Here is a 26149-nt window from a genome sequence, read left to right as displayed (position 1 = left end):
AAAACCCTTCGATAGCTGTTGTTGAAACTCTATTGGTAGAACGTCTGCATTACTGCAGTACATGATGTTATATGAGTTGCCACTCTCGCTAGACTGTATTTTATAAGTGTAATGTGGGTCACTAGTATGGCAGTTACCTCATTTTAACGATATTTTATTTTTGTCTCATCTTTGCCCAAAGTGTGAAAAGAAAAGATTTTGCAAACATGACACGTTTGGTGGACCTGACATTATCCAGAAACACCATCTCCTACATCACACCTCATGCCTTTGCTGATCTGGAAAACCTCAGAGCCCTGCACCTCAACAGGTATGAACTAAAAATAATGTCTTACAATATGAAATCTTATTTATACGTTTTCTCTGAAGTTTTATTTCTCTTCAATTTCCCACAGCAACCGACTGACGAGGATAGGCAATGATACATTCAGTGGGATGTCCAAGCTTCATCACCTGATTCTGAACAACAACCAACTGGTCATGATTCACCAGGGAGCATTCAATGACCTGCTGGCACTAGAAGAATTGGATCTTAGTTACAATAACCTCGACACTATTCCATGGGAGGCCATCCAGGTTAGAACCTCTTTAACATGCAACACTACTTTGAAGCTTGTTTGGCTGGAGGGCATTGGAAAAAAAAAGCATCCCGAGGCAAAGTCCTTAAAAAATGTGGGTGCATTTATTTTAGACTTAAATGAGCTTTGGGACTAAGCAGAGGTCATTATGTTGACAGTTCAATAACTGTATATGCAGTTTCACTGATAGCCAAGATGTGTTAGATCTGGGGTCGGCAACCTGTGGCTCCGGAGTCACATGCGGCTCTTTAGTCCTTATAGTGCGGCTCCGCGTGGTTTGGGAAAATAAAATAGAAGTATTTAGCTGAAGTATATTTTATTTATGTTAGTTCTTTTTTAACTTGTAGTTCTAAATTGGAAGATTATTGTGATATTGAAATATAAAAATAAAATTATATTCTATTATTTTTTCATCGCTCAAAATAAGCGTCACACTCGCGGAAGCCGGTATACCCGCCGATACACCGTGCATTTATTGAGACTTTCAACCCCAGGTAGGCCAATTATGGATCTTCGGATCCACATTATGTCAGCAGCTGTTCTCCACCGTGAACAATGTTAAAGACAAACACCGCTCACCCCTCACAGATGACAGCTTACAGTCCTGCGTAAAGATGAAAGTGACTTCATACAGCCCCGATTTGCAGACGCTGTGCGCAGAGGTTCAGGACCAGAAATTCCATTGTAAACACATCACAGCAGACCCGACGATGTTTGCATGAACATGCTTTTCAGCATCTCTTTATTGACCACTTTTCACACACGGTTGCTGTACGCATACAGCCGGCTGTAGCTTTGCAGCTCACAGCCTGACACACACCAACACAACAGCATAGATAGCACAGACGTAAAGGCGGCAAGGCGTGATTGCGTTCGCCTCCCCTGCAGCGGCGCTGCAGACCACGTCCCGCCACACACCAGGTAAAATACATACTAGGCAGAATTTTGCAAATATCTATTTTTCATTTTTTAGCAGCATAGTGCTTTTTTTCAAATTATTTTTTAAAAGTCAGGTCAAGGCTCCAAAAGCCCAAAGGCGATATAAGGGCGGCGGCTCACAACAGTTTTTGTTTGCTGCATGGATCATTTTAGTTCAGCTGGGTGTCTTTCCTTTTGTTTTATTTCTTTAAGAGTTCAAAATGTGTTAATTACATAAATAAAATGTAACTTTCTCTGTAGCACTTCATGGATTTCATAAGCAACACATACATGAAGGTAAAAAACAATATATACAGTGTTATCTTCATTTTTCAATTCAATTCAATTCAATAAAACTTTATTGATCCTGAAGGTTGACCCCGAAGGATATTGGGTGCATTGGGTACATTTTAGATGTCAAAAAGTATTTGCGGCTCCCAGTGTTTTCTTTTGCGTGGAAATCGGGTCCAAATGACTCTTTGGGTGTTAAAGGTTGCTGACCCCTGTGTTAGTAGGTAATGTCAGTACTGTAATGCTTGGTAACTAAGTATAGTCAACTTTAAAACTTTAAAAGAGGTTTTTTTCACCACACATTTTGTTTCCTTGCTCTGTTCCCCTTATCATTATCGAATGTGTGAAAAATTTACCACATTGAAAGAAACAATAATAAATGTCTCTTTTATTCTGTTATTTATCCAGCGAATGACAAGCCTCCACACGCTGAGTTTAGACCACAACATGTTGGAATACATTCCAGAGGGAACCTTTTCCCTTTTACAGAAACTAAACCGGCTGGATGTCACCTCTAATAAACTCCAAAAGCTACCACCTGACCCACTTTTTCAACGAGCACAGGTATTCTTAGAATTTTCTTTCCCACCACATTCAATCAAAAACATTAAACACAGCCTACCACACAATACCACCGTATTTAGGCAATTAAGTCCTTGGGGAATTCACGCAAAATAAAATAAAAACAGGTTGTAAATCAGCAGGCTAAAGCTGTTTATCTATTTTTCAGTGCAATTATTAAATCAATTTATTTTACTGTAATGTAAAAAAGCTGCAAATCAAATGCAATCAAAGTAGGTGTGACCACCTCTAAAAACTGTTAGTATGTGCATTTTGCTGGGCTCGAGCACACTGAATATCTCAGCAAAAGATCAGACCATGCAATGCTCAGACAAACTGCAAAAATCCAGCAGCTGCATCTCAGACTCTGCAGCCCTTATTTAGCATGTTAAATGTTAAAATTGCAGTAGTACAAATACAAGGAAAGTGAAAAGTATGGTTTGTTTGGAAGATTTGAAAGAAGGAAACCTTTCTTATCTAAAAAGAAGAGTCCAGAGTAGAAGTATTGATGGCCATAAAGCACAGTGCCACATTTGGTGATCACCAGTCACAGCCTATCTGCACAGACACCCCATACCAACTGTCATGCATAGAATCGAGAGCCCATTATTTGGACTTGTTTTGCAGCCTCAGGTCCTGGGCACCTTGCAATCATTGAGTTGACCATGCTCCTTTGTATACCAAAGTATTCTAGAGTCAAATGTAAGGACAAGTCTCCAGCTCTCTTAATTCTCATTATTAAGTAGTTTATGTTTATGATGGAGCAAGGAACCACACATTCAACTGACCAAACTCGACCGAACGTAGTGGAATTGTCTATAAAAATGTTGCTGTTCTAATTATTACATTTTTTTAATGCACTCCCAGGTTCTAGCAATGTCAGGGATGCACCTCTCTTCTTTTGCACTGTCATTCGGTGGCAACCCTCTCCACTGCAACTGTGAGTTACTTTGGCTGCGAAGGCTGAGCAGGGAGGATGACCTGGAGACGTGTGCCACACCCCAGCACCTGTCTGGCCGATACTTTTGGTCCATCCCTGAAGAGGAGTTTCTCTGCGAGCCTCCACTCATCACCAGATACTCTCACGAGATGAGGGTCCTTGAAGGCCAGAGAGTTGCTCTCAGGTATCAGTTCTTGCTAGAATTGCATCTAAACATAATATGGTGGTTATGAAATCAATAATAATCAGGGAGTAAAGTTTTTATTATGTGGTGCAGTTTTGCCATCATCCTGTAACCACCTGACTTGCACAAACATGCAAGAATATGAAAAGCCTCACTGCTTACTGACACATAAAACATCAGCGACAGACACAAATATTACCAAAGACTTTACAGGACAAAACTAAATCAAGACAACAACAGCTTTTCTATTCAATTCGATTCAGTTATATTTATATAATATAGCGCCAAATCACAACAACAGTCGCTTCAAGGCGCTTTATATTGTACAGTAGATCGTACAATAATAGATTCAGAGAAAACCCAGCAATCATATGGGAAGGAAATACTCTCTACTAACAATCTTGTGCAATACAAATTTATTTCATGAAATTGAAAAAGTGGAGAAAGTGTATGGTTAGGTAATTAGGTGTTGACAACACATTTTTATACCCAGCACTTACTTTATCATAGTAATATTGTTACTCAAAAGAGTGACCATTATTTGTTGCTTTTAAAAAATGGGGGAATTATTTTACACACTTTTCACCACTCAAGTTTTCCTCTGCAACATCTGAGGTGCGCTGTCACATAATTACCAATTAACTTTAAAAACCTTTGGTAGAAAATGTCAACAAATGAACACAAATCTTTAGTAATTAAATTTGAAGAAATGCACACACAGTGCAATTTGCATATCTTTACCCTTTAAAAAGTCTGGGGTTAGGGTTGAAACAGCTTAAATGTATGTGTTTGTGTCACTTTCATTTCTCGCTTTTTCACTTCAAATGAACTTCACATCCCAGGAGCCCTTTTTAGTTCATTTCTAACATTAACAACCATGTGTGGAGAATGTGTAGTGTGACTCCAGCTAAAAATGTGATTTTTGTTAGCTCTTATTCTATAACTTTTGAAGCACTTCACAGTAATTGTAATTATCTGCAGAAAAGGGGAAAGCTAAATTACCCTGACAAACATGCTCCTCACTTTGATTGTTTCTAATTTGAATCCTTCAAATTGAGTCTGCTTTGTTGCGAAACCATTTTTTGTTTGATGAAATAGAATATTATGAACATTGTTTTTTTCTGACTCTTCTTTTTTGGTTTATAGCATGTGAGACATGAATTAAGCTATAAAATTTGACTGGTTGATACCATTTCTGGCTGTTTATTTGGATCTCTGTCTCAAAAGAGCTATGAACTATGACACAAAAAAAATTAATAACTACTTTTTTAGTATCTTAACTTACTAATTTTACACCAAGACAAGGAATTTTTAAATGTCAGCATTGAGTTATAATAATTTTATTGACCCAGAAACCTTTTAATATAGAAGTAATACTACTACAACCTAATACTACTCCATTATTAGCTAACCAACTGTAGTACAAAGGCTATCATTTGTACTCTAATTCAAATGTGCTCTGTCAACATAGTAGATAAGTTTCAGCCTCTTACTTTTCACCCAAGTCTCAGAGGAAAAGTAGCAGGATTCCAGAAACCATTAAGCATTAAGATTTGCTTCTACTGTACTGTTGTCCCTGTGCTGTCTTGTTTCAAGTTTCAATTCACTGGTTTTCTGTCTTTTAAGGTGTAAGGCAAGAGGTGACCCAGAGCCAGCCATTCACTGGATCTCTCCTGAGGGTAAACTGGTCTCTAATTCCTCCAGAACACTTGTCTACGCTAACGGGACTCTGGACATTGTCATCAGTAAGGTGCAAGACACTGGCTCGTTCACCTGTATCTCCTCCAACCCCGCCGGCGAGGCTCACCAAACAGTGGATTTGGTTATTATCAAACTCCCGCACATTTCCAACAACACAAACAACATCCAGGAGTCTGACACGCGATCGTCGGACATTTCCACGTCAACCCGAGGCGGCGCCAACGGGAGCAACGTGACTGGTGATGTGAAGAGTGGTGTGGATAAGAGGGTGGTGACAGCTGAGGCCACGTCATCAACTGCACTGATCAAGTTCAACTTCCAGAGGAATATACCAGGAATTCGGATGTTCCAGATACAGTATAACGGAAGCCAGGATGACTCACTGGTTTACAGGTAATCTTGACAGCATCACTGCATAACATTCATTACACAGAGTGAGAAATTGAATATGATGTGGCCTACTGAGAGAATGAGCCAAGCTTGAGCAGCATAGATCAAATTACATCAGAATAGATCTAACTTTAATAATCCTCTTGGAAAATGTTTTCACTCGAAATACAAGTGGAACAGCTGGAGAGAAGTGAGAATGTAAGGCATCTGGGCACTGGCATACCTACAAGGCTGATATATTGGCACTGCAAGGTGACTATAAGGGAGTTATTAGGCCACTCCAAGTGGGCTACTGGGGCACTACGAAGAAAGAATGCTGGCCGTGAAAGGGATACATGTGGGAGTTGTAAGGTCACTATGAAGTCTCTGCATGAGCTTGAAGGTAAGTGAGATTTATGCACATGGGCAAACCGAGGCCATGACCATGGAAATTCTAGGTTAAAATACCCTAAAAAACAAACAAAAAATGTGTATTTGCCAATTCTGTTTGATCATGAAAATGATTATGTATTCACTGGGATTTTTTTTTTCAACCTACACACTTCCTTGTCTGAAATTTGCATAATTAATCCTAAAGTGGAAGACAATAAGCTTGTTTTTTATCAGAGCATATGCACAGATAATCCGTCTTTATTTACTCCCTTACAGGACAGACAAAAAGTTCATATCGGGGCAAGTTAGACTAACAAGGATATGAGACGAGGATGGAAAGCAAAGAAACATGAGTGTTTGACAATCTCGCAAACTAACACAAAACAGTCCAGCCTGCTGACTCAAACAGGATGGCCTTGACGGCGAGGGCTCTGCTGGCCTTTCTTGACTTTTGTTGTTTGCACAGGATTACACAGATTAGATCAGTCTCACAGGGAATGATTGTTATTTGAGCCAAATATTTACTCCAGTAAATTAGGGGGGGAATTAGCAAACACCTCAAGCTTCCATAGGGAAATCTCTTTCCTATCGCTACTAATCCCTACACGTACATCAATATGCATAATGGTCAACGGGAACACCGGGAATGACCAATTGGGTCATCATGACCGTGACCTTGGTTTCCAGGAAAGTCTTCTTTCTTCATAATTCTTTGTCGCTAAACCCCGTTTAGAAAGTGTAACATACAGAGACGGGACAAGTAGGGTTTATAGCTGTCCGTCTTTTTAAGATAACATTACAGCTGTTCTGTTGCTCTCGCTTAGATTCACAGCACAGAGTCTGTGCATTTAGACTTTCACCTTGAGACTTCAAAATACTACATTAAGTACTACAAACAAGCAGCTTTCTGTGGGGCCACAGAGGGGGAGTTATTAGACAGCCTATCACGACCCACGCTGATCATTCCTCTCTTCGTTAGATCGCTTATTCTTTCGTCCTGTCCTTTCATATTCCCCACTTCCCCTTACTCTCCCTTTTTTCAGTAGGAAGTTTTTGGTGTGTCTGTGTTATTTTGCAGTTCCCTTGTCTTTAGGTAACGGATTGATTTCCATTCAACACCTCTGCTTGCACAAAGCAGCAGCCAATTGATTCTGCTTTTTCATTACCTGCACATCAAAGACAGAGAGGAGGGACAGAGTGGTAAAAAGAGAATAGTAAAAGAGGGAGAAAAGAGAAGGATGAATGGAACACGAAGGGAGATGGCAGGAAAAAAATTGTGAATGTAGGCAGGAAAGAGAATGATAGACACAGGTAACATGGCCCCACTGTCACTGTCAGGTGGGGCTCTTACTTTTCAGGTTCAATGCCACAATAGACATTTCTGTGCTTTACTCCCCAGTGAGTCGAATGCAGTGAGTGACGGTTTAAATCTTCACAAGTGTACCCTTTCATTTATGTTAACCATATGACCCTGCTAGTTGCTGCAAAACTGAAAAGTAAGAGTTATAATACTTGATTCTGTATCGATTTGTGCAGGGAAACCTAAATCCACTACTTCTTCCTGAGGGAGATTGGGGTCAGCTGCAGAACAGAACCCCTGGAGCTCACAGGGATTTGGTGCCTTGCTCAAGGACACTTGAGAGACCGGCAGATGTTCACTGATACAGTACTGCTGTTTTAACACCAGTCCTGCTGCTTAAGGATTGTATTTCTATTGCGGAGTCCGGTCTAGTCCATAGTAAACCTCTCTTCAGAGAAGCAATCTCACTGGCATTCTAGTTTTTATTAACATGAGTAATTTCTTTGTCTTTAATGTTAGAGAGACAGCCCAGCAAACTGCATGGCTTTAAGAGAGAAAAAATAAAGATGAATAGTAGAGCAGGGCGATATGGCCAAAAATATTTATCACGATATATATTTGAAAATTTGCGATAGGGATATAACCGACGATATAATTGATGCGAGACAAAATACAACTCCACAACATTTACTAGCGCAAAAAGACAACCTTCCATTTATTTTCACTTAAACAAGAAGCTGGTTTTTATGTACATTAAAGCTTTATAAAAATGTAACAGTGCAAATGCAAATTCCTTGCTGAAAGTTTAACCAAAAGGCATTTCCAGTAGAAATGGGCTGACATATCCTGAGCATAACCATGTATAATATCCACTGAAGTTAAAAAGAGGTGCTTTGCAACATTAAACTGCAGTGTGCAGTATGCATTTTTCGGACCATAAGGTGCACGGGATTATAAAGCACATTAAGCGAAACAAAGCAGTCAGATAAATCAAACTTTATTAAACTCATTCTTCTTGCTTCCTCCACTTCTGTACCATTGATTCATTAATGTTGAATTCTCTGGCAGCTGCTCTATTCCCATGTTGTTGCAGTATATTAATGACTAACCTCGTATTGTGGATGGATTATCTCAGTTGTTCTCCTGACTGAAGTTTGGTCCGTTTACAGCATCCTGCCATGCGATTGCATTTGTCTCTAACCATGAAGAACCTTCACGTTAACTTTTATAAGTGGAAAAGTGTTAGTGTTCGTCCTCCAGCTTCACTGTTTATGTTATGCTAACATAGCTGTGTCGCTAGCGATCACGTAGCACATCATTATATACCAGCTAGCCCAACTTCAGTAACCCTACAAACGTCACTGCTGTTTAGTTTCCTGTCTTCATTTATGTTGGAAGTGATAGCAGAGCTGTACGTTTGATTTTTTTCAGAAATCTCTCCGTCAGAACATGCTATATCATGCTTAGGTAACTAGCGAAACTAGCGAGCTAACTTCCGCTAGCTTCCTGCTAACTTCTAACTCCGTTAAATGTAATAACTTTTGTTTTCATGGATGCCTGGAAGTTAAACTTTATAGTTACACCTGGTAAAGCAGCAATGCTGATCGTTTTATTAAAAATGAAAGAATTTAGACAATTTTTAACTCTAAGTGATGCTGCAGTGTTGTTTGACCTGAAGCATACGGAGTTTATAGGACCCAGATTACTCCCAGATTTAAGAGCATCTTAGTCCGACAAATATGACAATAACAACGGCTGCTTGCATGTTCTGCAAAAAAATGTGCTTTGTTGTGTATCTGACGGACAAACACCAAACCAGTTCCACATCACTGAAGTTGCACCATTTTTACAAACCAATTCTGGTTCATCTGTTTCACTCAACAATCGGCCATGTGCGTATGAAAACAAAGGCACTGCGCATGCGCGTTTTACTCCCATTCTATCGCGATATTTCATTTTCCTATCGTTGCCTAACATTATACCGGTATTACCGTGAACGGTATAATATGGCCCAGCCCTAATGAATAGCCACACGTTTGTCTGATTATAGACAGTATGTCTCTTTTTTTTCATATGGGGACGTAGATTAGAATCTGGAACATGCATCTCTCAAACTGTCGTCTTCCAGCTTGGCCTGACAGTGCTTAAATGATGGAATTCTGAGACTTGACTACCACTAGACAGTATATTCAGGGTACTTGCTATGAATGTCATGGAGTATGATGTTTTCAGAAAGCATGCTCTGGAAAGAAAATAAATGAAAGTCAGTAGAAGTAAACAGAATACATGTGTGTGAATGAGACAGGTGGAAAGATGCTGGAAAGAGTAGAGGTAGTCAAGGTAGCTGAGTTTAAATACCTAGAGACAACCATCCAAAGCAACGGACGGTGCACAAGAGAGATAGCATGGAGTGGGTGAAGATGAGTGGTGACAGAAAGACAGGAGCAAGAGTGAAAGGAACAGTTTATAATGTATCATTTGGAGACAAAGTTACAGAGGTAAAGCTGAGAATCGTTTAGACATATGTGGAGGAGGGATGGTAAATATATAGGACCAAGGATGGTGAACATGCAGCTTACAGGCAGGAGGAAAAGAGAAGAGGGTTGGTGTGAAGAATGTTGATTCTGGGAATAGGGTGAGATGGAGGGAGGTAATCCACTGTGGTGACCTCTAAAGGGAATAATGAAGAAAAGGAAGTGCACCATGATTAGTTTTATTTAGGGTGGGTAGCATTATGGTGAGTGGTTAGCAGTGTTTCTAAAGTTGTGTCCTGCTGGGGATTTGTGTGTAGGCCCCTTCTGTGCTTGTGTTCAAACACATGCATGTTAGCTTATTTGTTTAAGGATATTTTCTATAAAACATATTCACCTACATTATTGTCTAAATGTTGTCCTCAAGGTATCTCTTCACAGGAAGGTACATCGCTTTGTTGGAGATGAGTAAGAAAATAATCTGGATTTATTCCATAGCCATTTTAGTTACATTGAATATTGGGAATCCCAAAAATGGCAGTTGGACTGCAACAAAATATAATTTGACATTATATGTCAATCTAAAAAACATTTGATTAATGACCTATTGTCCTGATTAATGGACAAAGAACTGCAAAGAATTAACTGCAAAGAAAAAATACATATCAGTTTCCTTTAACTCAAAGAAATCTTGCAAATCTTTGCATATTAAAATATTAAACAAGATAACATTTTGGTTTGTCTTTAAAATATGACTAAATTATCGGTCGAAGATCTGACAATTCTTGTTCTACAGAACATTTGAAGTCTCGAGTTGTGATTATTAATCACTTCTCAGTCCATTTGGACCAGTGTCCAATGAAATAAAGCTGATCAAATTCTGATCCTTTCTGTACTATTTTATCTGCCTGAGCTGCTTTCCACAATTAAAGGCCTGCTCTATTTCGCGGGGTATAGATTGCTGTTAAATTGGATTCTTCACATATAACTTACATTCAGGCAGAAGTATCTTGGATGTTTTTTTGCTGGCGCTCACTGTCACTTTTACTAAGTAACATGATAAATGGTGCCAACAACAAGCAAGGTCAGCTTTGCTAATTAATGTTAATTATTGTTTAGGTGGTGACAGAAGCGTCACTGTGAACTCATGCTGCAGAATTTCTAGTCTAGTACTCATCAAAATTTTGATTAAGTAGTTAAGGTGTGTCATGTTAATTAGGTATTTACAGTGTGTCTGATATTTAATCAGCATGTATGTAAATAGAATCACATCATACCCGATACTGGCAAATATCTTATATCACAGAATTAAGATTAAAGCATAAACCAAGATATTTCTACTGGCTATGACCCCAGTTTGTAGTGATTTTTTCCAAAGCTTTATCAATGCCAAATTGTCCTCCATAAACTTCATTGTTCATCAACCACAGTGACCAAAAATAAATTTGGTACATTTTTTCAGGGAACTTTTAAGAGAGCTGTTTTGTCTGAAAGCAAAATGAATTAACCTTATTTTACAAGGTACTCAAGGTCTTAATCGAGCGTACCAAGAGCGCCACACCATTTAATTCAAGCCACTTTATAATGCAGAACCAACTGTGGATTCAGTAAAAAATATTTGTAGTTAAATTGTTTAGCAGCTGTTAAGTTTCATCATCATCTCTTGTCATGGTCTCTATAACTCTAAACTTGGATTTGTATAAATAACTGCCAGAGGAAGTAAATTGAGTCAACAACACAGCTCATTTCCAAATTTCAGCCTGATATTTCAGGGTCATATCAAGTAAAGAGTGGTATTGAGTAAATAATGTGATGACCTTTTACTCATGACTAGAGCAGAAGCAGCACATGTAGTCCCTGGCCTTAACACCTCACTGGTTTCATCGTGGAGGTCAGAGCCACGTCGATGATGATGCTGAAGCTCACAGTGAGCGTCGATACAGGCGACTGCAAAATGGCCACAAAGTGTAACACATTCTTATCACAGTGAAGAACCAATTTCTGTATTTAATTAAAGGTTTGGATGAATACAATCTATTATTGGATCAGAGAAAAAAATCAATTTGCAAATTATAAGATGAATAGGTGTCTTGTTTAGTCAATGAGCAGCATTTTATAATGGTGATGGTAAAAGGCCTCTTAAAGACGTGTGCGCTGAACATAGAAAGAAATGTTGATGAATGCTGTTTTCCAGTGAAGTGGAGCAAAAGCAAAAATAAAGATAATGAATTTTGCATTAAAGGTCTTCCCGATTTTAAAACGTTAGACTCGATCACAGCAGTCTTGTGTAAAACCTAACTGAACCTGATGTGCATACATGATGTTTGAAACTTTATGAAAAAAAAACATTTTCAAAAAATTCCAGAGACACTTGAACATAGTCACATCCATTAATTAAAAAACAGTTTAGAACAACAACTTAGATCGTTTGAAACGACGTGCACAGTGCTCCATTAATATCCACTCAGATAACAACTATGTGTGAGTATATCCAGTTAAGTCTTGGTTCCTCAGAGCAGAAAAAACAGAAATTTACTTGTCTATAGAGAGGGAGAGAGAGACAGAGAAAATTGACATCATAGCTAAGAGCGAAACCAAACTGACTTTTGAAAATGACTAAATAAAAGAACTTGTGCTGTACTGTATACACCCATAAACTCAAGCCCTGGAGTAGCAATTTATTTAAAGCTACAACAGGTCCAGTGACATAAAGACTTCAAAATATCTGCCAAATCTGAGGCTATGGCGTATCAAAAGACATTAACTCAGCGTTGACACTCTCTAAGTAATATAGAAATGCACACAACCTCTATTGTGAACTGTGCTGCCATTTGTTCTTTGATATTTTTTTTCAGCTGTTGTTTTCCAGTCCAGCAGATCCATCGAGCTACAGGGGCTGGTTGCCATTTGCCAGAAAAACTACACATCAAGCAAGTTGTGTGGAAAGCTTTTTTATGAGACCACACAACAGGGGGCGGGGGATGAATCCAAGCTTACATTCACTCCCTCTGTTTCTCTCTCTCCTCTTTCTGTAACAGGAAGTACAGTAGTTTACCCTTGCCAGTGGTCCCTGTGGCCCAAGTATACAGTAACACCTAGCTCAACTGCGCTTAAGACATGAAAAAGCATCCGCCTTTATCCTGCCGTAATGTTCCAGTTCTGATTTTATAGTGCCATAAACATATAGCAGGACTAACATAACACTTTTATTGCTGTAAGTAGTCTATTGGGTTTTAAGCTAACATAAGAAGTACAAGGAAAGTACCACAGCAGTGAGCATGAGTCTAAAGGAAAGAAGTCATGATAAAAGTGAAACAAGGGGTAGACAAAGGGAACATAATGATTTATATGCCTTGGTGCAGCAGAGAAAGGCTGAAAATGTGGAACAGTTGGGAAAAGAGAAGGAGGGAGAAAAGGATGATAAAAAGAGGGTAAAATGATAAAATAAACATGGAGGTATGTGGTAATAAAGGGGGTGTGAGAAGGGGAGGGAATGTGAGGGCAGCTGGAAGAATAACCACACTGAAGTTGTTCAGAAAAGGAATGATTTAGGAAAGGGAGAAAGAGGCTGAAAAAAGAAGGCAGCAGAGATGAAAAGCAAGAAAGTAAATGGCAAAGATGGAGGATGGAAAGGAGGCATAAGGAAAGGAACAGAAAAAACATGAAAAAGCTAATGGGAGATCAAAACAACAGATTCAAGAATTAACATTATGCAGGAAGGATATATAGAAGCAGCCAGCCACAGCATTAAGGAGATGCAGATGACTCAGCGAAGCTGGAAGAATGGAGCTGAGCTGGGCAGATGGAGGTCTACGGCTTGCAGCAGATAATGCTGAAACATCTTTTGAACATCTGGGACAGCTTTAGCTGCATGACACGTTGACATCTAGTCATAACTATAATGAGATTCAGCTAAGACTTTTTTACATTATTTATTTAATAATTGTTTAGTCTCACTGCAGGTTGTTTATCTTATATAAGTTACTAATTTTGTTTTCCTCACTCTACATATTTTAAATGAAGTCAGTGGTTTTGTATACTTTACTTATATAAATGAATTTATTCACTCTTGTGTTACTCGATCCTGCTCTACTGCCTCATTTGGTTTAGAAGTCGAGCAGTCTTAGGTTTCATTCACCATCATATTTCTGGTCAAAGGAGCTTGCAAAGAAACGTGAATGTTTTGCTTCCCACTGACGTCACACAAAGATTTACGGTGTGTTTTAGAGGCTATCTTTGGATGCTCTTTGGTAATTTGCGGTTGTTTCATCTGGGCTGTTTATACGTTAATTTCTTTGGAAATTATGATGATGAGAGAAATCATCCAAAATACACTATTAAAGTGTAGCAGGTGACTGCGGCACAGGAGCTAGAGCAGGCCATTCTTCAGTCCGCATGTTCCTTCTCAAGTCCTTTGTTTTTGGCAAGCTTCCATCTCCAAATTACCCTGATCCATATGTGAGGCCATGTTATCACTCATACACATTGCAGCACTGCATGAGTACAATTAGTGCTGTATGAAATGTGCATAAGTGGGTAAGTCTAGCTCATAGTGGAATGTGTTGTAAAAATGCCAAAACTATAATAAGCAAATGAAAAGCTGCACAGTTTATTAAGAGTTTTCTGTTAGTTTGACACTGTAGGCAGAACCTTTTCACATTTGAAATATTTTAATGTACTGTTACTATAAACATCTCGACTAGAGCAGTTTTTGAATTAGGAACTTCTGATCACAAATAAACTCAGTTTGGTCCGCTCTGTTACGTTACCCCTAAGAGTGTTTTTAATATTCATAAAACTAATTTTAGAACTAAACTTCCTTCACTCGTGAAATCTTTTATTGATTCTCACTGCAAGCAGTAATTCATTATGATTTCTCAAGACCCCTAAAATGTCGTCTTTGAACAGATTGAAATTTTTACAGCCAAGTGAGAACGAACACTGTAAGCTACGTTCATTTTTCACTAATTTAGTGTGTAAGGATGATTATCTGGAAAGCAATTTGAAGGGTTGGGATAATTATAGTTTTTAGATAATGCTGATACACTCTGACATTTAAATGAGGTGGCAGTGTGTTTTCTTGGGAACTGTGATATTATGACTGTAATTAAAGTAATTTCTTAACACTGTTTGTAGAAATGGTTTTCAAAGCTTTTGTTTTATTCCTTTGCTGCCGACAATCTGAATGCATACAGGGTTAAATGGGAAAGAAATGCACAAGTTGTTAGGAGTGCCCACCTGTCCTTGTCCCACCTATGACTACAAGCTGCGTAGGTGCTTGTTAACCATTAGTTCTGGTGTCAGGGGCACTATGCACGGTAACACAGAGATATAAAGCTCACTACTGCAATGTTTTCTGTCTGCCCGAGAGACTTGGACCTATTAGCATGGCATGGTGCCATCTGCTGTGTAAGCTACATTAGCTTTGAGGTTAGCAGTAATGGAGCAGATGTGGAGCTACCATTAATCTTCTTCACTTTGTGTATATAAACCTGTTATACGTAACTGGTTTGATTGTATTTGTGTTGTCAGATTGTTTGCTCAATTGTTTAGAAAATTAAGTTGAAGAAAGTTATTTTCAGTAGCCTGTGAAAGTAATGACTAATGTGAGTGATTGCTGTGCAATGCGAACCGTTTTTACTGCACAAAACCAAAAAAAGTATGTAATAAAATTAAGCTAAGACATGTTTAAAAAGTGCTATGCAAAGAAAAGTTTTTTAAAACCTATAACTGCTTTTGCAGGCTATTTTTCTGAGCTTATCTGACAAAGTTTTCTATGTTTCGGGCTATTTAATCTAGACTAGCTTCCATTGCAGTAACATGGAAAGCTCTAGCCAGAAGCACTGCATACAATTTTCTGAAATAATTGGACAACCTACTCTTAGATATCTGTGACCCACATTTTGGTCCTTTCTCTGTTTGAGTAACACAGCTGTGCAGTTTTACTGTGGAAAGGAAAGAAGATAGTGGTTAAATACAGCAGGTCAAATAATGAAAAATTAAAATAGAATTCAGTTGTAGTGCGTCATATCACATGAACTCCATCAGTATTGTTAATGAGATGACCAGTTCTATTAATTTTCCCTCTTGGTGGTTGGGGTGTCATGGGTGGTCATTTATGTGCAAACACTGTTTTGTTGTCTCAAATGTACTTTTTTGCATGGTCACTCTCAAACTTAAAGTAATCACAAGTAAATAAAGTATGTAAGGAAGTAAATCACAAAATCCAGGCTTCAGGCCCAATGTTGTCCCCTCTTCTCACATCAAACTGACATCAGATCATCCATGCATGACCCCAAACAGTGCCTGTTTTGTTGTTGCCAGAGTTGCTCAGCTTGCATTCACTTGCAGACTTAAAAAAAACCCCTCAAACTCTGAAGTTGGAAAAAAAAAATAAAAAGGCAGGATTTTGCAGGTCAGAAACAGGGAGGTCTTAAAGGGACATTTCCACTGTGGCTCACTCATATAGTGCTATGGCTTTCACTTCATTTTTGTTTCAATGGCCAGCAATGCCACATACGCAAAACTAGAAAACTCTCTCTCTTCTCTGAAATGGAAAAGAAAATGATTTCCCTGCAGATATCTAAAACGACTAATGAGCTAGACAAAGCAGTGAAAATAATTGTGTGTTGTTCACCCACGGTGTCACATATGATCTAACTGGACCGTGCTGCTGGGGGCAAAGACTACAGCTGAGTTATTAGAAGTCCTCGGCCCATATTGCAAAACTCCAGCTTGACCTGAAGGTCCTGGTTTTGTGTGTTGCACCACTGCCATGCATGCCTTCAAACCTCCTGAAAGACTGCATATCTGTGGCCTTTAGGCTTTCTCCAATGTTTAATCAAGTGAAAATGTCTGAAACAGAACAATCTGGTATCAGAGTTCACTGTTCCATTCATGGATGGAAGCATTTGTCATGAGACAGAAAGCAGGAAGCAACAAATTGAGATGCTTGCTTTGACCTGGACCGGGGCGAGAGAAGTGAAACTCGATTAACATGCACTCTAATACAACGCAGAAGCCACAACCGTGCACATGCAGGCTTCTGTTTACAATCATATAGTCATTTCAGTGATGAAGTCCAGGAGTCCAGGTATGGTGACAAACGGCAGGAATAGTAGACTTGCAGTGGTAAAGAATATTACTGTAATGGAACTCACACACATAATTACATACATGTACAGACACATATAAGTACATAAATGGATACTCATAGAGAAACATCCAAGCTGACATTTTCTCTTGTGTAATGAAAGTGTAATGAAACCCTGAAACACACACACACTCACACAGAGGCGCCCTGGGCTGAGGGCTTGGCAGAGCAGAGTAGATAGATTAGTGTAATAGTCTCGGCCAAGGCAATCATCTGCCCACTGTAGGGCTTCAAAGACTGGCAGCAAGATCCAGCTCAGACACAAAGAAATTAACCACAATGAATGAGTCACTTTGGATGAGTTCACACTGCTAACAGCTCAAGAAGGAATGTAAGGGAAAAACAGAAAAAAGAAGAAAAAAAAAACACACAAAAATGGGGAAAAAAATGTACTTTTGTGTGCTGAGTAAAGCTCAAACAGATTTTCAACATCTTGATTGTTGATTGTATACATAAATTATAAATGGTGATAGCTTTGCTTGCACACTGAAAATGAAAAAGTTTTTCCTTATTTCATTGGCCAGAAAATGCTGATATTTTAATGAAGAAACATTCTAATTTAGTACCTGTAAAAAGGAGGGTTCGTGCAGCTAATGGTTTCTTGGAAAGATTCATGTATGGCAAAGAAGCAAACAAGCCCTCGAGCCCAGTGCATTATTCCTCCCTATTCTTTTCCCGGTTTGTTTTTGACAGTAGAAAATGCTTTTTTACTATTTAAAATCATATTTTTTCTGCCTCCATTGTAAAAGCGGAAAATGTACATTTCCATCTTTGGAGCAACAAAACACCAGACTGTTTAGGAAGAACAGCATTTCCCCTGCAATATTTTATTTTCCTATTTTAAGTTACTTTTCTAACAGACAAAGGTGGACAAAAACTGTTGATGATTATGATAAATATGCTTAAACTATATTTAAACAGCCTAGATTTTGTGATCCAAGAACTGGACTGAAAATGACTGGAGCAAAAACAATGTCCAAAGCAAAACTTTGAAAGACATCAGAAGGCCTGAAGAAATATTCCTCAAAACCATTATAATAAATAAATAATAATAAAAATAATAATACTACAAGGAAGTCTGACTATTTGAAAGCAAATAAATAGGGGCTAGAAACTTTTGAAAGATTCTATAGTATAAAACTAGAAACACAATTTCCTACTTTGCATTGAAAGTTGATGACTTTTAAACCCGCATAACCTTGAAAAGCAATATACACTACCAGTCAAAGGTTTGGACACACCTTCACATTTAATGGCTTTTCTTTATTTTCATGACATTTATTTTCATAACTCAAAACATATTTTAGATTCTTCAAAATACTCACCCTTTGCTTTGATTACTGCTTTGCACACTCTTGGCATTCTCTCGATGAGCTTTATGAGGTCGTCACCTGAAATGGTTTTCCAACAGTCTTGAAGGAGTTCCCAGAGATGCCGAGCACTTGTTGGCCCTTTTGCCTTCACTCTGCGGTCCATCTCATCCCAAACCGTCTTGACTGGGTTTAGGTCAGGTGACTGTGGAGGCCAGGATATCTGGCTCAGCAATCCAGTTTCGTCATAGCAGTTGCTGGTTTTTGCAACTTCACTTGGAAACTCATTCCAAATTTTAGCTATTTTCTGGACTGACTACCTTGAGTTCTTAAAGTAATGATGGACTGCCATTTCTCTTTACTTAACTGATTGGTTCTTGCCATAATATAATTCTAACAGCTGTCAGCTGTGTACCAACCTGACTTCTGCACAACACAACTGATGGTCCCAACCCCATTAAGAAGTCAAGAAATTCCACAAATGAACCCTGACAAAGCACACCTGTGAAATGGAAACCATTTCAGTTGACTACATCTTGAAGCGCACTGAGAGAAGGCCAAGGATTTGCAGTGCTGTCAAAAAGCAAAGGGTGGCTACTTTGAGGAGTCTAAAATATAAAATATAAGACAAGTTATTTATCAATTTTGTCTTTGCTACATAATTACATAATAATAATAATAATAGATTTTATTTGAGGGCGCCTTTCAAAAACCCAAGGTCACCTTACAAAAGAACAAAATTAATAAAAGCAATAGTCATAAAATACATAAAAATAAGTGATTAAATAAATAATTGCAAAGCAGAACTTGACAACAGATAAAATCAGCACTAAAGCGAATACGTTTGAACAGATGTGTTTTGAGCTGTGACTTAAATGCGGGAAGAGAGTCATATTTCTTATGGCTGGAGGAAGAGAGTGGCTGGAAGAGCAGAACGACTGAAGGCTCTGTTCCCCATAGTGGTAAGACGTGCGGACGGAACAGTAATAGTTTTAATAGTTTTGCAATTTTCATTAGTTTTTATTTTTATTTAGTTTTGACTTCAGATTTTCAATTTTATATCAGTTTTAATTAGTTTTTACCAATTGTTTGCTAGTTTAGTTTAGTTTTTATTTTTTGGAAAATCCTTAGTTTCAGTTTAGTTTTGATTAGTGTCAGTTATAGTTTTAGTTGTGTTTGCAATAATTAAGTGCAACAAAATCCCAGTTTCATCATATCAGTCATGCTCTTCTGCTTATCCTTGGGTATGTTGCTATTCCAGCTACCATACCCTGCACCCTGGACAGGTCGCCTGTCTGTCGCAGGGCTAACACGCAGAGACAGACAACTCACATTCCCACCTATGGGTTCTTTAAATAAATAAATAAATAAATAAAGGCAGATGAACAACCATTGATACCAGGCAACTATAAAATGTATATCTTGGCCCCAATGAGACTATTAACTCTTGCAGCACCGGGTGTTCGTAATTTTGGTTCAAGTGAATTGATACATTTTTTTGAAGGCAATTGACTCACACAGTTATGTAGATGTGCCCGTCCTGTTGTCTCGGGATGCATCACGCTGCCTTACCTGGGGTTAGCTTCTGTTTCTGGGGATGAGGGTTGAGTGTGCTCCCTTACCTTTTCAAGGTAAGCTAGGTTAGCCTTCTTGTGTGAGCTTTTCAAGTGCACTTTAAGGTTTGTGGGATTTTTTTTCCCCTTTAGAAATGTCCCTCATAATTTGTCTCTTTCCACTACAAGACACTTGCTTTATCCAAAACACAGTCATATTCAAAGTAATCCCAAATTGGACTCTGGCGCTTTCTCCTGACTTTTCCTGACATGATTCTGCGCGTGGACGCAGCAACACAGACGACTCGACTAACGTACTGCCACCTGCTGGCATAATGAGACAGCAAGAAAAAAATCTGGAAACTAAACTTCATTTTCACCCTTGACTATTGTATGACACACACACATCTACGAAAACTAAACACATTTTTGCTATAAATTCAGTTAATTTTAGTTAGTTTTGTGAACACTCATTACAGTTTTAGTTAGTTTTCCTCTTTTTATTTTTATTTCCGTTAACGAAAATGTTTTTTCACTTCTAGTTTTCGTTATTTCGTTAGTTTTCGTTAACGATAATAACCTTGGTAAGATGAATAGCAGATGAGGATCGGGAAACAGTGGTGATATGGAGCAGGTCACACAAATAGGAAGGAGCAGATTTATGGACACACTTGTACGTGAGAAGTAAGAGTTTAAAATTTATCTTGGCTTCTATGGGCAACCAGTGAAGCTGCTGAAGAACTGGCGTAATATGAGCCCTTGACAGAGTACGAGTTGTGACCCGAGCTGCAGAATTTTGAAGAAGTTGGAGTTTATGAAGGGACCTTTTAGGGAGACCAAATAAGAGGTAATTGCAGTAATCAATGCGGGATGTAATACGACTATGGACACGGATGGCAGCAGCATGGGGAGTAAGGAAGGGATGGAGTCGGTTAATATTACCTAAGTGGAAGTATGTAATTAATGTGGGACTGGAATGAGAGAGTATTATCAAGTATGACACCCAAACTCTTAACCTGAGGGGAGGGTGGGAGAACTTTCAGTGTTAATGGAAAAACTGTGGGATTTGGATAAGATAGAGGCTGTACCAACAACTAAAACTTCTGTTTTATTACTGTTTAGTTTAAGAAAATTGGAGGAGAACCATGATTGTAGGTAGGTGAGAGGGATAAATTGGGTTTAGAAGAAATGTAGAGCTGGGTGTCATCATGTATCTTGCTTCATATATTTGATTTCTTCATTATGTATCTACAATTTAGGAAGTAGTAAAAATAAATAAAAGCCATTAAATGAGAGGGTTTGTCCAAATTTTTGACTTTTTAAAAGAAGAAATGCTGGTATGAGCTGTCAAAAGATAATCAATAAATGCCTATAGTTTAAGTTAAAATGCAGAGACCTACCAGGAGTTATGAAAACAAACGCTTTTTATAGAAAGATATTACTGCTTTAAACACAGCCACACATACATTCTTGCACACAAACGAAGCCCAAAGCAAGCACAGCAGTTAATAGAGAAATTAATCCCTGTCTGTGGATGCATGTGTATCCAAATGCAGCTGCTTGTGTTTGAGCTTGTAGGTACCAGTGACTTTCATTCCTGTCATTAACCTGCTATCTTCAGTATCCTTGTATGTGTCCCACCATAGAACTAATGGCATTTTCAGGATGTGTGTTTACGTGTAGTCAAGGTTCACCACTATTGTGATAAAACCATTAAGAGAAGCAAAGGGTAGAATTCTCATGGTCATCCACTGTTCAGATGATCCTATTAGTATTCATAGGGTTGTATGAATACCCTTCCTCACATGCACTCACATTCACTTAAAGCCTTGTGCTGTTATTCCATAGAGGGTATAGTCATGACCTGCCATTAAATTCATCCCCGAGCTCTTAATACTAACCATTAAACCTTAACAAGTCTTCTAACCTTCGCTTAACTCGAACTCAAAACCAGATGCTTTAACCTGGCCAAAGTAGCCCTCTGCTGCTCTCAGTGCACGCTCGACCACGGGCTTCTGAACTAGCTGCCCTCTTTGGATTTAATGAGGAATTTCATTAGCATTTTAATGACAAATTCCAGGACCGCTGACAAGACTTTATTTTAGAGAAACTGAAGGGCAAATATGCAAAACCTCCACTCAATGTGACAAGTGTCCAGTAAAGAGCAACAAATTGGACTCAAAATGTCCGAGTGTCCAAGAGAATATCCAAAATGATTCATTCTTTATTCATCCTTATTGTCAGAACTGACGAGGAAAGACTGAACGGTTTAAGTATACTTGTGCATCGTCGCAGGTCCATGCTGTCAAAGGTTGTCGGCTCAAACCTTCTGTGCCATAATAAGTCATTTAATTATCCTTTATTTGAGGATTCAGCATCCAAAGGAGCGGAGTGTGTTTACTCTGTGTCATTTCATTCACTTCACTTTTCGTCACTCTTGATTTTTTTTTCTGCATTCCTGTCTTCTTTTAAAAATGCACTGTACTGTTTTATTACTCTGGAGGATGGTGTCACATGTTTGTAGAAACAAAGCAGTGGGTATATTCATTATTTAGATTGTGCATATTTTCTGCACAGTGTTTTCACTATGATGACATGAGGAGCCTATCTTCTTACAGTCGTACACAAGAGAACTGACAGAAGTTCACCTGATGTTAGAAATTTGTTTAAGGTTATGAATGATGGTTCATTTGAAATTAAAAAAAAAGAGTAATGTCCTCCCACAGCAATTATTTCATGTACTTTTCATATTTTTATGAAAACCTCCCTGTTTAGTTCGACTTTATTTTTAACATTTCATGGACAGAATAGAACAACTGAATATAGCGAGGCCACTCAGCCTTGTTGCATTTTGTTGCAATTGTGATACTGCACCTAAACTATCTCTTAAAGTGCTAATTATTTTAATTTCCTTCAACTTACAAATGTTGAATCTCCAAAACAGCCACAGAAAGGGAATAGACTAGGCTAATTAACGCTGTATGTAACTGCTCATGATTCTTGCTATTCTGCCTCTTAGGCACTATTGCTACTGCTTTAGTTCTTTATTTGTCGGGAACCATGCATAGAAGCATTTAACTAGTATTGACTTTCTATCTGCACTCCTTAGGCAGGCAAACACAGCATTAGTTATGAAATCCAAATAATAGATGTTGAGTCAAATATAATTACTAGTTTATTTGTTTCTCTATGAAGGCTACTGTTTTCCACTAAGGTAGACTATATTAGCCATCTCAAAAAGGCTTCAAGAAGCTTGAAGCCAAGAAACTGCTGACACACATGTTGAACTGTCATTTTGCCTTCCCTGTCTTCCTGCCACAGAATGATCCCTCCATCAAGCAAGAACTTCCTAGTCAACAACCTGGCAGCAGGCACCCAGTACGACCTCTGTGTCCTGGCCATCTACGATGACGTTATCACCTCTCTGACAGCGACGCGAGTGGTCGGCTGCGTGCAGTTCACCACCGAGTCAGAGTACATGAGATGTCATTTTATGCAGTCTCAGTTCCTGGGTGGGACCATGATCATTATCATCGGAGGGATAATAGTGGCCTCGGTTCTAGTTTTTATTATCATCCTGATGATACGATATAAGGTGGGTCTATCTCTGTCGCTCTTGTCCAGTCTAGCCATAAGGCAGCAGGAATGAGGCAAGAGAGCTTTTCATTTAGCTGAATGATTGTCGTTATGGTGATCATGTAACAAGAAAAAGTCACGAAGTGATCTAGTGATTTTTTTTTTTTAATCTTTTGGTCTTCTTTGTATCTTTCTAATCAAAACTGTAAATTAGAGCTTAAATAAAAGCATTAAAATGATTTGTCTACATAAACTGATATTTTGAAGCATTTTAAAGTATCCTTAACTGATGCAAAAGCTACATCTGTTATAGTCATAGTGGTATTAGGTCTCCTGTAAATTTTTAAATATCATAGCATATTTTGTTTTATTTACAACAGCAACTTAGTCCTGATACAGGGACCAACAGGTTGGACTCAACGTGAATTTTAAAAGGGAAGAACCAGGTGAAGACATAAAGGACTAAACGTGTGCCTTAAAATGCATAAAAGTATAACTCAAAAAGTGTTTTTCTTGTTACTTGAAAGGATTCAAAGGGAGACACTCAAGATGAGAAAAATCGGATCTAATTTTCCCTTTTCCCTATGTTTTTTCCTCAGGTGTGCAACCCTAGTGAGGGTGGCAAAGGCATTTCAATGTCAATGACCAACGTTCACTCACAGACCAATGGGCAGCAATCTCAGGGTTGCACCGTGACTCCAAGCTCCTCTAAACACGGCTCAATCGGATTAGACGACCTCTCAGGAGGCACAAAGAGGAGTGGTGCTGCAGCAGCGGGAGGTGGGAGAAAGGATACAATAGCTCAGGCCTCTGAGTCTTCCCTGCCTGACTGCTCCACAGCCACATCAGTTCTCAGCCAGGCTTGGTCGGCCAGAAGCCCAACAGCTGGAGCCGAGGAACGAGAGAAAACAGTTGAAGAGAGAGCTCAAGCCGGCATTGCATCACCCACCGCCACCACAGGCTCCCTACACAAGCCAAAGCGAAAGCCCGCCCCAACTAAGCCTGGCTCTGCTTGCTCCAGTGGCCAGGGGATGATCGAGAACCTCCCAACTGCCTCCTCGACACGACCACCTTCCTCTACTTCCACCGCCTCCTCTGCCCTCCTTCATTCCTCATCCCCCGGTGCCCTGGAGAACCTCAACACCAACCGAAATAACTCCACCGCTCTCTCTCAGACCCCACCACCTCCCTTTGCCTCTTCCCCTTTCTTCAGCCCCATCGCCACACCGAGCCCAGTCCCATCTGTGCGATTCAGAGAGACGCCCATCCTGCGCCGGGCTCCTCGCACCGCCGCCTCTTCTGCCAGATATCAGACTCTTCCTGTGGAGGAGGGAGGAAGGAGCAGAGCTAGGAGGAGGTACTCACTCAGTGAAGGAGGCTCAAAAACTCACTCCGCCCATCAGGGAGGAGGAGGAGCACCCAAAATAGGGCGCGTAATACGGAACAAAAGGAGCCAATCAATGAGCGGTATGCTACTCCCAAAAGATGGGGACGAAGAGTCGGACAAAGGGCGGTGTGACTCTGACTGGATCTTAGAAAGCACAGTTTGAACTGGAATGAGCCAGCGACCATAAAATGAACTTTGGTTTATTCATTGTTTGTCCTTTGTGTGAGTGGATGCGTGCAGTGTGAATCAAAGTTTTGTTTATAGGCGTATGTGTGAAAAGCCTGCTTGTGTCACGAAAAACTTTGCGTGTTGTTACTGTGTGTTTTCCTGTTTGAATTTTCTTTCTAAACGTGTGAGAGGTTGACTGTGTTTCTGGTAAACGTGTGTGTGTGTGTGCGCACTTTTTAAAAAAATAATCAGTCTTTTCATAACTTTTCTCCACAGTTATTTGTACTTGATTTACAGTTTACAGTTTTGTTTTTTGCTTTTGTTTCCACTTCAACAGTATCCATTTTGCAGTCAATCATTCAGCGAGTGGATAACTTGCCTTGTCTCGTAGCGTCCTCGAGTTGTCTCGTTGGTTCCACTTTATAGCACAAAAGAAAAACAAGACAATGGACTCGCCACGTCATTTCCCGATTCACTATCACCTTATCTGAAAAATACCACAAAAAGGGAATTAATACAGGAAATAAGAGGAATAAAAAAATACAAAAACGGGAAAAGCACACCATTCTTAATGTTCACACGCTCACAGAGATGTGCATCCATAATGTGGCAAGAGAATAGCAGTCGGTGCCTTCTTTTGCACTAACAGACCCTCACTAACCGGATTTAGGACTCCACCATGGCTCCACGAATGAGGGGACGGATTAAGGAAGAGAGATTTCACACATAGCCTTTCTTACCTACTGCGGAGTACAGACCTTTTCTGGACACATAAAGACAAAATGTTGCAGACAGATGAAGACTTTAATGAACCTCTTATGAAATTGATATTTTTTAAAGCGAAGTATTAAAAAAAAAAGCAAAGAAAAAAAGCAACGTGAGAACCTTGTGAGCTTTTCACTGACACTGGTATAATACAGCCTGTGTTGGTCACAAGCTCACGGAAAGCTTCTGTACAGAAAAAGACAACATGTACTGTTGTTATGTTGTGTAAAATAAAAAAGGGATAAAATGAAAATGGGAATGTTATGGGTGTGCTTTACAGCGAATATACAGCATGTCAAAAAATATACTGTGCTGGCATATTGCTCCAGTTTTTCATATCATTATTATATATTATATTATCTTTTCAATTGGAAAATTGTTTGAATGATGCGGCTTTTCATTCATATTTTGATAATTCGATGTATCGATGTTTACCTTAAAACCTCAGGCATAGTTACACACACACACACACACACACACACACACACACACACACACACACACACACACACACACACACACACACACACA

At 39.1% G+C, this 26149-nt stretch overlaps 1 protein-coding gene across 1 annotated transcript in view; it reads left to right on the top strand.

The window, feature by feature from the left end:
• Positions 1–25871, top strand: part of LOC146646446 (leucine-rich repeat and fibronectin type-III domain-containing protein 5-like) — a 139111-nt gene extending 113240 nt beyond the window's left edge. The window contains exons 4-10 of the mRNA XM_085391163.1: positions 182–310; positions 396–576; positions 2196–2351; positions 3216–3472; positions 5099–5566; positions 23044–23317; positions 23898–25871. Coding sequence (XP_085247289.1) covers positions 182–310; positions 396–576; positions 2196–2351; positions 3216–3472; positions 5099–5566; positions 23044–23317; positions 23898–24848 — 2416 coding nt within the window. The 3' untranslated portion in view covers positions 24849–25871. The remainder of the gene's footprint in view (positions 1–181; positions 311–395; positions 577–2195; positions 2352–3215; positions 3473–5098; positions 5567–23043; positions 23318–23897) is intronic.
• The last annotated feature ends 278 nt before the right edge of the window (positions 25872–26149 follow it).

The sequence above is a fragment of the Rhamphochromis longiceps genome, linkage group LG19 (assembly GCF_057381845.1).
Source record: "Rhamphochromis longiceps isolate RC_006_pf linkage group LG19, R_longiceps_female_GT1.1, whole genome shotgun sequence".
Lineage (NCBI taxonomy): Eukaryota > Metazoa > Chordata > Actinopteri > Cichliformes > Cichlidae > Rhamphochromis > Rhamphochromis longiceps.
This window is presented reverse-complemented; position numbering and strand designations above follow the sequence as displayed.